The 16,567-nt window shown below is 36.8% G+C and overlaps 1 protein-coding gene across 2 annotated transcripts; it reads right to left on the reverse strand.

Annotated features, from left to right (window-relative positions):
- Positions 1–9,541: 9,541 nt before the first annotated feature.
- Positions 9,542–16,567, reverse strand: LOC121738824. 2 transcript variants are annotated; one of them, XM_042131073.1, is made up of 2 exons: positions 16,128–16,567; positions 9,542–9,954 (listed from the first exon to the last, which is right to left on the reverse strand). In XM_042131073.1, exons 1-2 carry the CDS (start codon positions 16,518–16,520, stop codon positions 9,604–9,606), a joined length of 744 nt encoding a protein of 247 aa, XP_041987007.1. In that variant the 5' UTR covers positions 16,521–16,567; the 3' UTR covers positions 9,542–9,603. The 2 variants fall into 2 exon arrangements, with proteins under 2 accessions (XP_041987007.1, XP_041987008.1); XM_042131074.1 differs by lacking the exon at positions 16,128–16,567 and adding an exon at positions 14,672–14,995.

Genomic DNA, 16,567 nt, shown 5'->3' on the forward strand with positions numbered 1-16,567 from the left:
AAGAGGGAATAGGGTAATAGGGGAGGGTAGGGAAGGGAAGGGAAGGGAATAGTTGAGGGTAGGGAAGGGAATAGGGTATTGGGCCTCCGGTAAACTCACTCACTCGGCGAAACACAGCGCAAGCGCTGTTTCACGCCGGTTTTCTGTGAGAACGTGGTATTTATCCGGTCGAGCCGGCCCATTCGTGCCGAAGCATGGCTCTCCCACGTATAAAACTCTTGAAAATAAGCCCCGAATTGTTTAATTTTCTAAAATTAGATACTACATTATATTTACAAAAATTCGATCTTAGCATTAAAACACGATATCTTAAAATTTTCTTGATCGAAAAAAATCACAAAAACGCATCTAATTTTCACGAATTTTTCATTTATTGCTATAACCATTAACCATGCATTGAACTAAGTTAATATTTTAACACATTGTATAAAATTCTATCATTGAGTAACCGTCCTAGCGGATTTTCAAAATGTTGTATATTTATCGAGTTATTGAGAAAAAACTAATTTGGCGATGAATCCGCGTCGTCCTTTTTCACCTGGCATATGAAAGGCGAGCGTGAGTGTAAAGAGAGTAGGACGATGTTTGATTTTTTGGGTTAGTCGCCCACTTAAACAAAGATTTTGGGACAGTTTATACATTTTACATGTATTGTATTCTGTTCATATTGTGTATTGTGTAACATTGTGGTTTCTTTCCAGTTTGTCCTCTTCGCTGTGCTGGCTGTCGCGATGGCTGCTCCGAAGGCGGACCCTCAGTTCTTGTCCTACCCTTCGCTGTACGACCCTTACTCGTGGACTTCACCCTACCTACCCTATTCTTACTCCCTGCCTTACGCCTACAGATACGGATACGGATACGGAAGCCCCTACTACTTCTAAGTCAATTAAGCTGTATCTAGTTATGTAAGGTTACCACCGCTGCCATGTAGACCATCCAAGTAATTCTGATGTTAAGTTTACTCTGTAATGCTCCAAGGTTAAGAAATAAACTATATCTTTATTGTAGAGTTTTCTTTCATTTTTATTTACACCATGTGATAAGGTCTTAATTTATTAAGTGAGATTTAATTTCGTTTCCGAAATGTACCTGTAGGCCTACTACGAAACGGATTTGAGGCTCAAACTATCGAATGATAATGCCGCGTCCTGTTCCAACAACATCATTTCTCGTTTGTTAGAGTACGATTGTTTGAGTCTCAAAACGGTTTCGTGGTACGGCCCCTGAGCCTAAATAAGCTTACTAAGAAGTACGCTTGAGTTAAAGGAGTGCAATTTTAATATTTCATATTAGCTATGTCCACACTGTGCACTTTCATCTTCAATTTTCGTCATCAACTTTTATATTGGCGCATTCAATAATTGAATGCGTCAAGGAACGTAACGCCAATATTGTCATTTTTGAAGTTTTGGATAGGGTCAGAGAGCATGCGTCGCGGGCATGCCTCACGTTCGCTGTTGACTGCGCTATAACGCATGCCCTTGACGAACAGCAAAAGGCACGGTGTGGACAGAGCTATTATGACACATTAGATGTTGCTCGCAACTTCTTTTTATACCGCACTACTATATAATATTTCTAAATAAAAGCGCTCAAGCCTGTTTTCCACTTCCTGATAAGTGCCGAATAGGCTATCTACCACTTAACTTGACAGATGAAGTATGCAGAATCTATAAAAAAAGCTGTGAATAGCCTATTCGGCACTTTGTCAAAAATTGGTGAAACAGGCCCTGACTGCCGAACTCAGAGTGGAACATTAATTATGTAATTAATTCAAAATTTTGACATAAGCCCATGGACATTATCTGTCAAACTGACAAAAGTCTCTGAGTGCGGGAGTAAGTGTAGATAATTAGATCACAGATATACACACAGACGTACTTTCACATTTGGACGCAGTTTTGCATTTGTCTATTTTGTGTATCATCCCACAAAAATTACGTATTGAGTTATGAATGCTGTTTTGTTCTTTACGTCATTTAGAACAAGACTGCATTCATAACTCAACAATTATTGTGGGTTAATATACAAATGCTTAACAACGACGGCGAGCATGTTTTATGATGTTAAAAATGAACTAAAAACTAATTATCAACACTTATGAGCTTAGAGTATACATTAGCGAGCTATAGAGCGCGCGCATCGCTCGTTCCCCGTTGTGCCGATCGTAAGCAGAAGTTCTATAGATACTCTATAGATACTTGTCAAACGTATAACGCAAGTCTAGTGATGTTCCATGCGCCATCGTAAGACGCTTATAGGAAAATATGTTCACACTCGTGCTTACGGTTCATACCTTGTTAGAAGCACTCTATAGCTTGCTATAATGTTTACTCTATGCTTATGAGTTATGATAATATACCTTGTACCCATAGATAATAATTTGTCACCATAGACACGGTAATATTAGCGTACCATAGAATTTTCCGTATACTTCAATAACGTTATCTTCTGGAATATTCTCCACCCAAACAAGTCTGCTCCATTAACAATAATCCATATTATAGGTACTACTAATATTATAAATGCGAAAGTGTGTCTGTCTGTCTGTTAGCTCTGAATCGATTTTGCTGAAATTTGTTATGGAGATACTTTGAGTCCCGGCAAAGGACATATTAGGATTTTTATCCCGGAGAAATGTACGGTTCCCGCGCGAAAAACGAATTTTGGCGCAACGGAGTTGCGGGCGTCATCTAGTTATCAAATAAAAACATCCCCTTATCCAGGAGAGTATAATTGCGTGAGTGCGTTGCCCTCTTCTAAGAAAGTTTTGGAGAAATGAAAATCACGTTTGTTTACCCCGAATAAACCTTAACTTAAGTTTGTTTATTTGTAAAACAAATTAGTATAATAATTATCTATTATAAGATAAAAGACAATTGAGAGTCTGCGGTCGTTAGATCTTTGATTCGCATTCGAGAAGGTGCAGGTTCGATCCCAGATGTGCTAATAAGACTTTCAGATCTCGTAAACATAATATAGGTGTTCGAACGGTGAAGGAAAACATCGTAAGGAAGCACGCTCATGCTATTAACCGTATTTGCCACTTCATTTCTTAGAACTAGGCCGACTATGTTTTGAGAATCTATGTGCTGGGCACTGTGTGGACTTTTAAAATAAATAAAAAAGTTGAGTGAGTATGATTACTTAGCAACTATAAAAGGTCCACAAAAAATGAAAAAGGCAGTTATGTTATATTTTGTTATGAAGGACACATGAATATACACGAATGCATCCTTTTGCTTTTTAGGGTTCCGTACCCACATGGTAAAAAACGGGACCCTATTACTAAGACTTCGGTATCTGTCCGTCTGTGTGTCTGTCTCCAGGCTGTATCTCAAGAACCGCTAAAGCTAGACTTCTAAAATTTTCACAGATTGTGTATATCTGTTGCCGCTATAACATCAAATAGTAAAAACAAAATAAAATTAATATTTAAGGGGGCCTCCCATACAATAAACGTGATTTTTTTGGCCTTTTTTGCTCTATTTCAATAATGGCAACAGGTAGGTATTTGAATTTTTCACAAAATCCTTAGTTGTATTATGTGTAATTTAATATTTTATAATAATATTAAAATAAAAAATAAAAATTAAGGAGGCTGGCGGCTGCCATACAAGAAACACAATTTTTGGTCTAATTTCTTTTCCTTTTTTAATGACATAAAAGGGGCAATCGAGCAAATGGGTCACCTGATGGAAAGCAACTTCCGTCGCCCATGGACACTCGCAGCATCAGAAGAGCTGCAAGTGCGTTGCCGGCCTTTTAAGAGAGAACAGGGTAATAGGGGAGGGTTTATAATAAAGCGCTGTTTCACGCCGGTTTTCTGTGAGAACGTGGTATTTCTCCGGTCGAGCCGGCCCATTCGTGCCCAAGCATGGCTCTCCCACGTATATTTTGCTCTAAGTATATTGTTACGGAGCCCCTCGTGCGCGAGTCCAACTCGCACTTGGCCGTTTATTTTGTGAAACGCGGCGAAAATTTATTATTAAATTTAATTTTTGTTTTTCTATTTACTTGTAGCGAACTCGATGGTAATAGATAAATCTCGGTACTATTCTTAATATAATTCACTTTGACTTGCAAATAGACGAGATGTAAATTGTATTACATTGGAATACTAAATACTGGCCCGATTTGCTGAGAATTAACCTAGCGATTACTTTATTCGTGTTTTCAATTAAAAAGAAAACGTACAAAAAAATGGAGCAATAAAAGTTAGAAAAATATGCAAATATTTATTTTATGATGATGCACTAAATATAAAAGCGTATTGTTGTTTGGTGTATTCAAAATAGGGAGTAAATTCAAGTAATTATTTTAGTTCAAAATGTTGTTTCGATTGACTAATGTTGCATTCACACGCGTAAAATAGTGCGAGGACAACAGTATGAAAACCAAAACAAACGTCTCTAAAATAATTACATGAATAGGTCTTCAGGTCAGAAGATTAGCGATAGTAGTAACTGTAGGCGCTGGGTAGAGCCGAATAGGGCGAGTAGGCGAACTGGGCGCTGTAGGGCGAGACGACGGCGGACAGGGGGGAGGCGAGGGGCACGGCGGGGTAGGTGTAGTCCACCGCGGGGTACGTCAGCAGCTGCGGATCCGGCTTGGGCACGGGCTTGGGCGCCGCCAGCGCCGCCGCCACCAGCGCGAACACGGACAACTGGAATACACACATCTTATACAACTATCCTCACAATTATCCGACAGAATGTTCCTAGCAAAGGTTTCTACTATGATGCCAAACTAGTTGCGATTGACTATGATGTTCATATTTTGACGGTTCGCAGTGTGGCGGAACCATAAAGTTACATACCTAGTGGGCCTTTGTTTCTCTATTCCGCTAGGTATATTAACTTTATGGGCGGAACACATTTTCCATGTTTGTATGTACGTATGTACCTACTTATGTTTTAGGACCGAGACTCAGGACGCTAAAGCCTGCAAAGCCCATGAAGAAAATGAATGAACCAACGTGAATATCGCTTAGAATGCTGTTATTTTGTCTGAAAATAACTCTGAGCACTATGACGTTATTTCTGAGCGGTCCATGTGAGTAAGCGGTGAGGTTAAAATATAAGGGTTGCGACCTATGGCTTTTGGCCTTTGCACTGGGAAAACTTACATGGACCGCTCAGAATGAACGTCATAGTGCTCAGTGTTATTTTCAGACAAAGTAACAACTAACAGCCTTCTAAAGGATATTCATATTCGTTCATTTCATCCGTTAATTTTCTTCAAGGCCTTGAAGTCTTTCATAAAATGTATGGAAAACACGGCTCACCCCATTGCACGTCAGAATGTGCCACAACTATTCCACAGTACTCAACGGTAAATGATGTTAAAACAAATACTAATAGATACTTTTATTACTTTATTAATACTATTACTTACTGATTATCTTAGTAATGGAATTGTATAAAGCTACGGTACTCGGTTAGGTATACCGTATAGCTAGAATAAGTACCATCAGTGAAATTGAAGCATAGAAAAAATTAAGCTCTAAAACATTTACCGCCATACAAGTTGGAACCGAGCGACACGCGACAACTGCATACGACGTGTTGTCGCGACATTACTGATTTCCACATATTTCTGTGAAATACCCTCCGCAGCTAGCGACACGAAGGTAGCAACACTTATTCATAGAAATACATAGAAACCATACGAGTAGTGTCGCGACGACACGTCGTCTGCTGCAACTTCATTCAGGCTTTCAACTTGTACCTTTTAGAATTCAACTTTTGTGATTGGTTCAAAAGTGATAATTTTAAACATGAACGGTCTTATTACAAAATATTTAAACACCCGTTGAACAGTTGATTAGAGAAAGATTCAGTACAAAATGGTCTCAAAACAATTACTGTTCAACAGATGTTTAATCTTTTAAACATCTGTTTCTGTTGTTATTAAAGCTTCTGTGGTGAGACCGTAACAATTTACTTTACTAGGCTCTATAATTATATCGAGTATTCGCGATTTGCTCGAGGACTTACCAGTTTGAAGAACATGGTTGATGTTTGCTGTTACTTTTCGATATGATGCTCCAAATGTGATAGATCATCATTATATACCTAAATGACAGCCTTGATCTTCAAAAACGAAAAGGCGTGAATAAACAAAAGCTTTTTTTCATAGGAAGTACTTAGAATACAATGCGTTATCAATAATCTGATACACATAGGGCGTGGTTTTGTGATAATTATAGTTTGGCGTAGGATTAGTTTTTCTACTTCCTTACAATATATCCTGTGGATAAGTTATAGATTAACTAGATGACGCCCGCGACTCCGCTGCGCGGTGCGCCGGAATTCAATTAACGCGAGTTTTTCCGGGATAAAAAGTATCCTATGTCCTTTCCCGGAACTCAAAGTATCTCCATTCTCCATGCATCACAAATCACAATAATATTATTAATGTTTTGTATATTTTAATCTAAAGGGATTAATTTCTTAAGTAAACACATCCATCGTAGACACAATAAAGTTTCTATTGTTATGCGGCAACCGGCTGCCGCTTGTGCCGCCGCTTGGGGATTGATGGGTTAATCCTATTATTTAGTAGGTTGAGCCCCAATTTCACCAACGTCTGTTAGTGTTAACAGCTTGTTAAATTGTCATGTCTTCTCTTTTATTCATATGAAAAACGAAAGAGGTAACGTGATACTAATTCGAGCGTTAACTTTAACGGTCCTTGGTGAAATTGGGGCTTAAGCTTTACATGCTAGCTGTTTTAAAAAAATTTTGGCTACTGTCAGGCACACTTTGAGTGGTGACTCTGAGCCGTCTCCTGCTTTTTTGGGGAGAGAAACGAAAAGAGGACTAGAAAGAAAGACTCCGCTCCCCTATTTTTTCTTAGGGAAATCCTTTACGGATTCTCGACTGACTGAGACTCTCCTGAGTCGAGGACCCATGGTTACCGTACCAAAGCCCCAATGTATTCTCCGTTTGCAACTGGGCCACCAGACTAACCTAAGCGATAACCGTAACAGCCCAGTACTTCGTTTTCGTTCGTACTTCGTACTTCTGCTAATTTAGAGGAGCATTTATTTAGAGTATTACAACAGAAAAATGTGCGGTTTCCACTTCTATTCTTTTCGTGTCCACAAAGTCGAAGGTAACATATTATGTAGTTAGTTGATGAATATTATCAACAAAATCATATTCAAATTAATCATCAATTATTATTATTATACTTACTTAAACAATGACCACATGAAAAAATGATCAGATTATCGACCACAAACATCACACTTCCTAAAATGGTGCGTTGTCGCGTCGCGGGTTTTTGTGTCCGTTTGTCGCAAGATCAAGGTTACCGTTTGGTATATATAATATTGGGTAATGACAGGTGGTCATCAGAACATACACAAATCAATACCGAACATGTTCTTCAAGCTGGTAAGCTCTTTATCTTTTCATAAATAATTAAAAGTGTGATGGCAGTTCTTTACTTAAAATCAACTACAGTATATACTTGATGTTCCGCGTGGCTTCGCCTGCGTAAATTAGGAATTACACACACAAATTTCCTCACAAAAAATAGCCCATGATCCTTCAAGTGGTCTACTTTTTATCTTAAGCCCTTTCAAACAATTATCTCCCTTTTTTCCCACATTTTCCTCTGTTTATTTGTTCCCATTGGTCTTAGCGTGATAATATAGGCTTCCTCGATAAATGAGCTATCTAACACTGAAAGATTTTTTTAAGTTGGACCAGTAAATCCTGAGATTGGCGCGTTTAAACAAACAAACCAACTCTTCAGCTTTATAACATTTGTATAGACTACTAGCTGTTGCCTGCGACTTCGTCCGCGTTAGCATAGTAGATCACATCCCAAGTATTAATTATTGTACAAAAATATTTCTTCGCTTTTATTAGTCTTAGCGTAATAAAATATAACCTATAGCCTTCCTCGATAAATGGGCTATCTAACACTGAAAGAATTTTCCAAATCAGATCAGCAGTTCCTGAGATTAGCGCGTTCAAGTGAGCCCTTTCAAATAATTTCCCCCCGTTTTTTCTACATTTTCCTCTATTTCTTTGCTCCTATTAGTCTTAGCGTGATAAAATATAGCCTATAGCCTTTCTTGGTAAATGAGCTATTCAACAGTGAAAGAATTTTTCAAATCAGACCAGTACTTCCTGAGATTAGCGCGTTAAAACAAACAAACAAACAAACAAACTCTGCAGAATTATAATATTATTAGTAAGATATATAGATAAGTAAAAGTCAATAATATACTTGCTTTCTTACTAATATACAAATATCCACACTGTAACAACTGTAAAGTGTAAACAGATGTTATACTTACTCATAAAATGTCCTAGTCGGTCAAAACGCACAACATATCAGACGAGGGCAGGTACAAAGCTGATGCTTTACAAAGTTTATAATATCAACTTTTAATATTAGATAAGTATAATATTATAATTAATTCCTAAACAAGCAATGTTTAAATAAATTCTGACTAACATTAAACTGACATGACACGACCAAATAACGTCTATATTTTTGTGCCCAGCAAGAGAAATGGCTCTGATACAACAATATTCTTGCTACTATTTACCAGTATTGCTTTAAATATCCCTAATCTACCTACGTGTTAGGCTTCTTACAGGTGGCAAGTGTCGACGGCTGCATTTGTATCTGCCGTAATTGGCAAGTACCATTCGTCTGTAAGAAGCCTTAGTAATATCAATAGCCATCGTTACCTGGCAACGTGGTGTTGGTAAGCTGATGTAATATTGGATGTGTTACAGTTGTCCGTGTTCGCGCTGGTGGCGGCGGCGCTGGCGGCACCCAAGCCCGTGCCCAAGCCGGATCCGCAGCTGCTGGCGTACCCCGCGGTGGACTACACCTACCCCGCCGTGCCCCTCGCCTCCCCCCTGTCCGCCGTCGTCTCGCCCTACAGCGCCCAGCTCGCCTACACGCCCTACTCTTCTCTACCCAGCGCCTACAGTTACTACTATCGCTAATCTTCGCTAATTCCCGAAGACTTCCCGATATAACACCGAAATTAACGACTATGCTCCACTGATTTGACTACATTAATTGGCAAAATAAAACTATGGCAATAATTTAAAGTTTTTCATTATTTACCATCCTGCTATCTATATCTTTAAACGAGCAATTATATATATATACAGACATATCGGCTCCAACAACGTAGGTGAATGAGATTTTAGAAAAATTACAGATTTTTGAGTGACAAGCCTTTACATACGAATTATCTGGGGTCACGGCAGTGCCCCAGCCAAGCTTTTTAGCAAAGGCACGGCCGTGCCATACTTTTCTCGAAGCCTCGTCCCGATTCGGAGCGCACCGGACAGCGCCGTGTGCCATACCATACGTTTTTATATGTAGGAAACCGGAGCGGCACCGGTCAGGCGCCGCACCGCATCGTGTGGCATGGTACTAAGGGTTCCTTCTTACTACGGAACCCCTTAAATGCTTGTGTTCCCTGTAATTTTGAGCAAGTACTAAAATTTGAGCATGGCCTAAAACTTCTTAGAAAAAAAACAGTTTTGTACAAAAACTTAATAATATATTAAAGGACACATTAATTAGCTTACAATCTACCTACAATATCAAATATATTTAAGCTTCTGACGAGTTAAACTTATTCTGAATTCGTTTGACGAATAAGCCGTCGATTTCGTGCATGATAATTATTCGTTCATCCTCCGGCAGTTTTCTGAGTTTGTTAGCCAAGATTTTTACGTATCTATCGCAATCGTCTTCTTCATGGGGATTATTTATTGTGTATGCTTGGCTAATCTCATGCATGTCGATAGTCGAGCTCTCTTCAAATTTCTGCGTCGGCAAACTGCGTCGTTGCCTCTTAGCCGAGGGCGTCTTAAGTTGTTCGTTCTTGATGGGTATGAGGTAAATGTTGCCTTTGTCGTCTTCTTCTGTTTCCTGGCAAAGTGGATCATCGGAGTCCTCGTCCTGCAAAATACAAATAGTTATTTTTGTCGTCATGTATTGAGTACTCTTATTTTTTGTAGTAAATATTTTACCCTAGTTTTATATTATTTTACTAGTAGTAGGAGCTAGTAGTAACACAGATAATGATTTAACAAAAAATTAAACCCAAGAAGTCAGGTTCAATTTTGTGTTAAAAAATAATAATTTTACTTTTTTTAGTTATCTACAAGACAAGGCTTTATGCGTAGATAACCACTACGAATATTAACTAACCATATTATAGTACTGTAAGCGAAATTGTGGTAAATGCTTGCAGTTATCTAAGCGATGCTGTAATTTCCAAACTTTTACCTATAAAGGTTCATAATAATAAATTTAGGTATACATAATAATTTACCGATCTATATTAAAAAAGGTAAAAAACTAAAAATAGATTATTTGGAACCTTCTAATGTGATATGGAGGATGTCTTTAACAATTTTTATTACGATTGAAGCTTATCAATAACACATGTTTAACTTACTAACTAACCCTCGATTGCTCATGGATTCCATCATCAGCTTATAATTTTCGTAATTGTTATACAAAATTAAGATTATATCCTATACAACAACACAAGAATTTTGAAAATCGGTCCACAAATAGCGAAATAATCATCAAAAACATCTACTTAAATATCACTAAAAGTACCAATATGTAATTGGGTCATAATGTGATGACCCATGGTATAATTATTATGGTTATGATGATGATGATCAATCAAATTTATGTGTTGGCTTATCCCTTCAGTTGTTTAAACAACGCCGAAATCTCCGAACCTGTATCTATAAGGATTCAAAAGTTCTGTTCGGTACCTTCGGATCCAGGGTAGAACCTGGTGCGAAATTTTACTTTTTTCAAATTAAAATTCAAATTCAAATATTTTATTTGCCAGAATATGGTACAAAAAAGATGTTAATAATAATAAATAAGCACAAACATATTCTGCCATACACGGCGTGCAAATATTTAAATATAGATAATACATAATAGCTTGGATTACAATAATTAATTAAAACAGTAAGATTGAAATAAATTAGATACAGTAAATAACATTTTATAAATTCATTAATAACATTTTATAGATTCAATAATTAAATTTTTTTTGGTAGCAACTACCTCGATTGCTTCAGAAAAAATCGTAATCACTATATGTTTCCATACAAATTTCAAGGAGTCCCCTGAATTCCTCATGGATCCCATCATCAGATCACCACTTTTGTGAACATCGAGCTAAATTCGAATTCCATCCTGTATAACTACAAAAGAATCATGAAAATCGGTCCACAAACGGCGAAGTTATGGTTGAACATACAAAAATATATACATAAACATACGAACAAAATTATAACCTCCTAGTTTTTGAAAGTTTAGCAAAAAGCAATCTAGTTTTAATCAATAAAAGAAAGTCTATTTTTTTTTCAAATTCAAATTCAAATCAGTGGCGACGCAAGACCTTTTTATGTGGGGAAATATATTATCCCACCAAAACATAAAATGTAAAAGCAAAATATTTTATAGAATATAATATTTTATAGAATATAATATTTTATAGAATATAATAGAAAGGAGCATAAGAGAAACAAATATAAAACTGCATATTTGGAGGAGTTCATACTTACACAGACGGCTAGCGTAGAGTGTTTTAGCATGTAACGACGCATGTGGCCGATGGTACCCAATAAACTCAATTAGTCGCTGATTATTTCTCTAGTGCTCATTGCCAAGCCACTATAATAATTATAAAATAAAGAAATCTATTGATACAGTTACTGTATAATTATTTAAATTACAAAATAAGTTGAAGGCTTGGCTTGAATGTGATCTGAAAACTTTTTACGACAGAAGTATATAAGAATAATTTTGCTTGGCTACTTTTACATTTTATGTTTTGGTGGGAGTTCATTTCTTTTTTGAACGTTTTTTCTTTCTTTTCTTTTCAGGCCACGTTATAACTTTTCTGTACTTAGCTTAGCACCCATTCTCTATCTCTTCGCTTCGTTAGTTCTATAGGTGGACAACGTAACGTAAATACTTCTGAGTACTTCTGAGTTCTGAGTCGATTATTATATTCATATATTATAATTGACTTTTAGATCTTTAATACTTGAAGCTGATAATTTTTAGCATTACCGTTAAATACATCGGAGCACTGATGTATAAAGCGTCTTGACGTTCCTCGCAGGAAAGGAGCACGTCCTCATTTCATGTGATAACTTAAAACTCCCATATATCGAGCAAGGAGTGTATACCGCTGCAGCAGCACTGATTAAATTCATATTTTAATCGAATTTAATTATTGTTTCATTGTTAACGCTGTTAAAACTATTTTTCATTTTATTAAGTACACAGAGTACTATATTACTGGCGTAAATTAAGTACATAACTAACTTAAAGCCTTTTGTACGTAAAACAAATATGCACATACTGTTCTTGCAAAGTTGCAAATATAAAAATATTTTCTTTTATTTAATTAATCTTCTATATTTATTATTTTTCAGTTTTTAGGTTTCCTTTCCTAAAGGATGAAAACGGGACCCTATTATTAATAAGTCTTCGCTGTTTGTCCGTCGTCCATCCGTATGTCACCAGGCTGGATCTCGAGAACCGCAATAGCTAGATAGTTGCAATTTTCACAAATTATGTATTTCTTGTGTCGTTATAAAACCTAATAGTCCACATAAAATAAAATAAATCATTAATGGGGGGCCTCATACAACAAACACGATTTTTTACCTCTTTTTTTCTCTATATTCATAATGATAACAGTGAAGTTTTTGAAAACTTCAGAAAATAATCAATAATATTTTAACTTTAATAATTAATAATAAAAATGAAATAAACTTATTATTTAAGGGGGGCTCCCATACAAATTTACGGTACGGAACCCTATGTACGCCAGTCCGACTCGAATTTGGCCGGTTTCATAATTTTTCCTTCCATTGTGAATAAAGACCTATTCGGGTACCAAATTTCAAGGTTATAAGACTGCTAGAAGTACCTTAGAATTTTGATGATCTGTCAGTCAGCGAGTGACAAAATGTAATTACTTTGACCATCCGTAACTATTAAACTATTTATCGAAATTTAATGTAATTTGGAGGTTAAGCTAGTTTTAATACTTGCTCCTAGTGACCGAAATTCTAAATCCCTAGTTTTGTTAACATAAAAGATAAAGGGGGTGTGAAATAGCCACGAACCGCTTCGAGAAAAGTATGGTACGGCCGTGCCTTTGCTAAAAAGCTTGGCATGCATGCGGCATGGAGCATGCATGAGCATGGAGTTGCACTCAATGCTCCAACAACTGGAAGTCCCATCTTCTACCCCATACACTCTGTCTGGACTGTCCCGTACACGCGACCAAAGCAAGGATGTTTATCGATACAAATAAGTTTATGAATTATCCAAAAAATATAAGTACTCAAGTTTTAAAAACACTAGTGATTTTAAAAAAATCCGTCTTCTTGCAAAATATCTACTTACAACAAAATATTTTGTTGAAAGATTTTATTGATACTCGTAAATCCTAAAAAAACCGGCAAAGTGCGTGTCGTGCCACGCGCAATATAGGGTTCCGTAGTACCGCGATAATTTTTGTTTAGTCAATGAATGCACATTTTTTACGTGTTTTACACTAAGTACTACTTAACAACATCATCTCAGTTACAATTTTTTTACAACATTTACAACATCACAATTTTTTACAGTATACGGTAAGGTTTAATTAAACAATTTTAAGGTTCCTCCTCTACAGATCAATAATATGTGTAGGGGTTAGTACCGTATGGAGTTGCACCCAATGCTCCAACAACTGGGAGTCCCATCTTCTACCCCATACACTCTGTCTGGAACTCTGGACTGTCCCGTACACGCGACCAAAGCAAGGATTTTTATCGATACAAATAAGCCATTTTAAAAAATGGTGATGATGCTGACCTCAGCATCGGTAGATCGACCACCTGGTCGATCTACCAATTTTGGACTCATTTTACATTTTACATTCTACCAATTTCTACAAAAATTTGGCGCATAATCACGTTGGCAACACTAAGTACAAACAAAATGGCAACAGCGCGTCATGTCAGAGGGGCCGGCGCGGCGTCCCTGCCCTGCGCCCCGCCGCCAGCCCGCCACCCGCCAGGCCGCCACCCGCCATGACGCGCCCGCGCCGCATGCTTCGAGAAAACGCCAAACGGCAACGTCGCAAAAAATAACCAAGATAACCGTTTGCGAAGTCGTTTGCTCGTTAGCACTATAACTAATAATAATAATAATTGGGGAATAACATAATTATTTAACGTAATTTTTAACGTGAATTAGTAACGTTTTCAAGCCCTGATTTGTCATTCACATTACTGTATACCTACAGTTTATTAGGTAGGTACCTACTTGTAGTATGGAAGGGATTTAAGTACATTAACTCTTTGTATTAACCAGTGAACAAGCGAAGTTGATTGCAATTTACGGCCATTTTACGCCAATAGCAACGGAAATTATTGCTATTTTCTATTAATTTTATTAACATGTTAATTTTTATTGACATGAAGTTAAGACTAGCATGCTACGTGCTTTTCCTTTTGCAAAAAAACGTTTTTTATCATAAATGGCTGTGTTTTGTGACGTATGCAGCATGCTAATGCTTTTTCATTACGTCACGTCACCTTTCAAATAGTAAATAGGTATTTATAAACATACTCACACTTTTTTCTTTAGGATCTAAAACTTTCTTGTTTGACGATAGTGCAGCTTCAACTTGTTGTTGTTGATATTCCGCTATAAAAGTATTATAAAGTTCCCTATGCTTAACTTTTAAATGCGTTTTCAAATTAGTTATGGAGGTCCTATATGAAAATTCTTTAGAACATTGGTCACAAATGGCTCTCTTACCATCGCCTTGCACTTTAGAAAAATAATCCCATATCAACAAACGACCAGACATATTTATTGACATGAAATTCCTCAGTTAAGCACTTTTCCACCAAATGTCACGTAATCAAGTAAAAGTTTACAATTATATTAACAAAAACAATCACTATAAAGAAACTAAAAAGCGTTAAAATATATTTTTTATCTTTCACTTTAAATATATAATCTTTAGCATTTGTCATAAACAAAATATGCTCACACACTTTTAAATTAAAAGAAAACCGAACAAACTATTGCATTCACGCGACCGGTTTTAATCAACGCAATTGTTTCACTTGACTAAAGAAAACTAAAATATACTTAACATTAATAACAATTAAATCATTGCTAATGCAATAATCGTTTCCTAATGCAATAATTAAATTGATAGTACTTGCTAAAAATAAGATTGCTAACAATATAGTCTGCGATCACGAAAAAATTCACGTCCGCGCTGTTACGCACCGCGGTGCTAACTGCTATTGAACTTGACTATATTTCACTCGATGCGAAATAATATTCGATGCGAGCGAGCGGTGCGATGTGAATCATGTGAACCGAGCCACGATTTTAGCAAATAGCAAAGCAATGACACGACATGAAAATTATCACGTTAATGAAATTATTAGAAAATAGCATAAGTGACATTACTAGTTTGAATGTATTTTTTAAATTTTGGAACGAAGTTTTTTATCGCGCGTTGCAAAAGGGGGCTAGACGAAAAAAGTTGTAACGACACTTTTTGACTGACACTTACCTGCGAAGTAGGGGCAGAGGGTGTTGATGAGGCGATGACGTCAACTGGCGGGAAATTTAAAACTCTACCATTCCTCTATGGCGGGAAATTTGTTTTTTTAGCTGGGTGGGGTAGCGGTACTCATAATTTTTTTAATAACTTCCTTCCATCCGGTGTCCCTTAACACCTTCAATTGATTTTAGTATCGTTATAATATTATTATAGAATTTTTACTAAAATATTATCCATTCTTCCATATCCATACTAATATTGTACTGTCCGTTACCTCTTTACGTCAAAACTTCTAAACCAATTTTCCTGATAAGTACATATTTGGTACCTATGGAGATACTTTAAATCCCAGGAATAGGATACTTTTTATCCCGAAAAAATGTACGGTTCCCACGCGATAATTTGATTTTGGCCCGACGAAGTTGAGGGCGTCACCTAATATTACAATAATTACAAAAATTTTACTAAGTACATAAGTATAAGAAAATAAAGTTTAACTTACTCCAACGTCTAGTTGTTTTACTTCAGTTTGCCCTTTAGATAGAAAAGAATCCATGTACGAGAATGCAAACCAGATTGGTTGATACACTGCTCCAGATCCATTTATCAACGACTTCTTAACCTTATTTCTATAAAGACGATAACTAGATAACAGAGAGTCTTTTTTCTTTTTTAGTTCTTCGATGTCCATATTCATGGCGTTGCTGATCCTATCCCATGCTAAATAATTTTGGTGTCTGTCCCTGTAGTAAGGATTTTTTTGGTTCCATAGTATGTTTTCAGTGAAATAGTGCTTCAAAAATTCCATTTCTAGTTTGTTATCCCAAGCTAGACGACTTTTCAACTCCATTTTGTTTACGACGAGGTGCGTCAATGGTCGCGCTCGAACTGTCATGGCGGCGCGGCGAGAATGTGAACCCCGCGCCGCGCGAACAAGCTGTG

The sequence above is a fragment of the Aricia agestis genome, chromosome Z, assembly GCF_905147365.1.
Source record: "Aricia agestis chromosome Z, ilAriAges1.1, whole genome shotgun sequence".
NCBI lineage: Eukaryota > Metazoa > Arthropoda > Insecta > Lepidoptera > Lycaenidae > Aricia > Aricia agestis.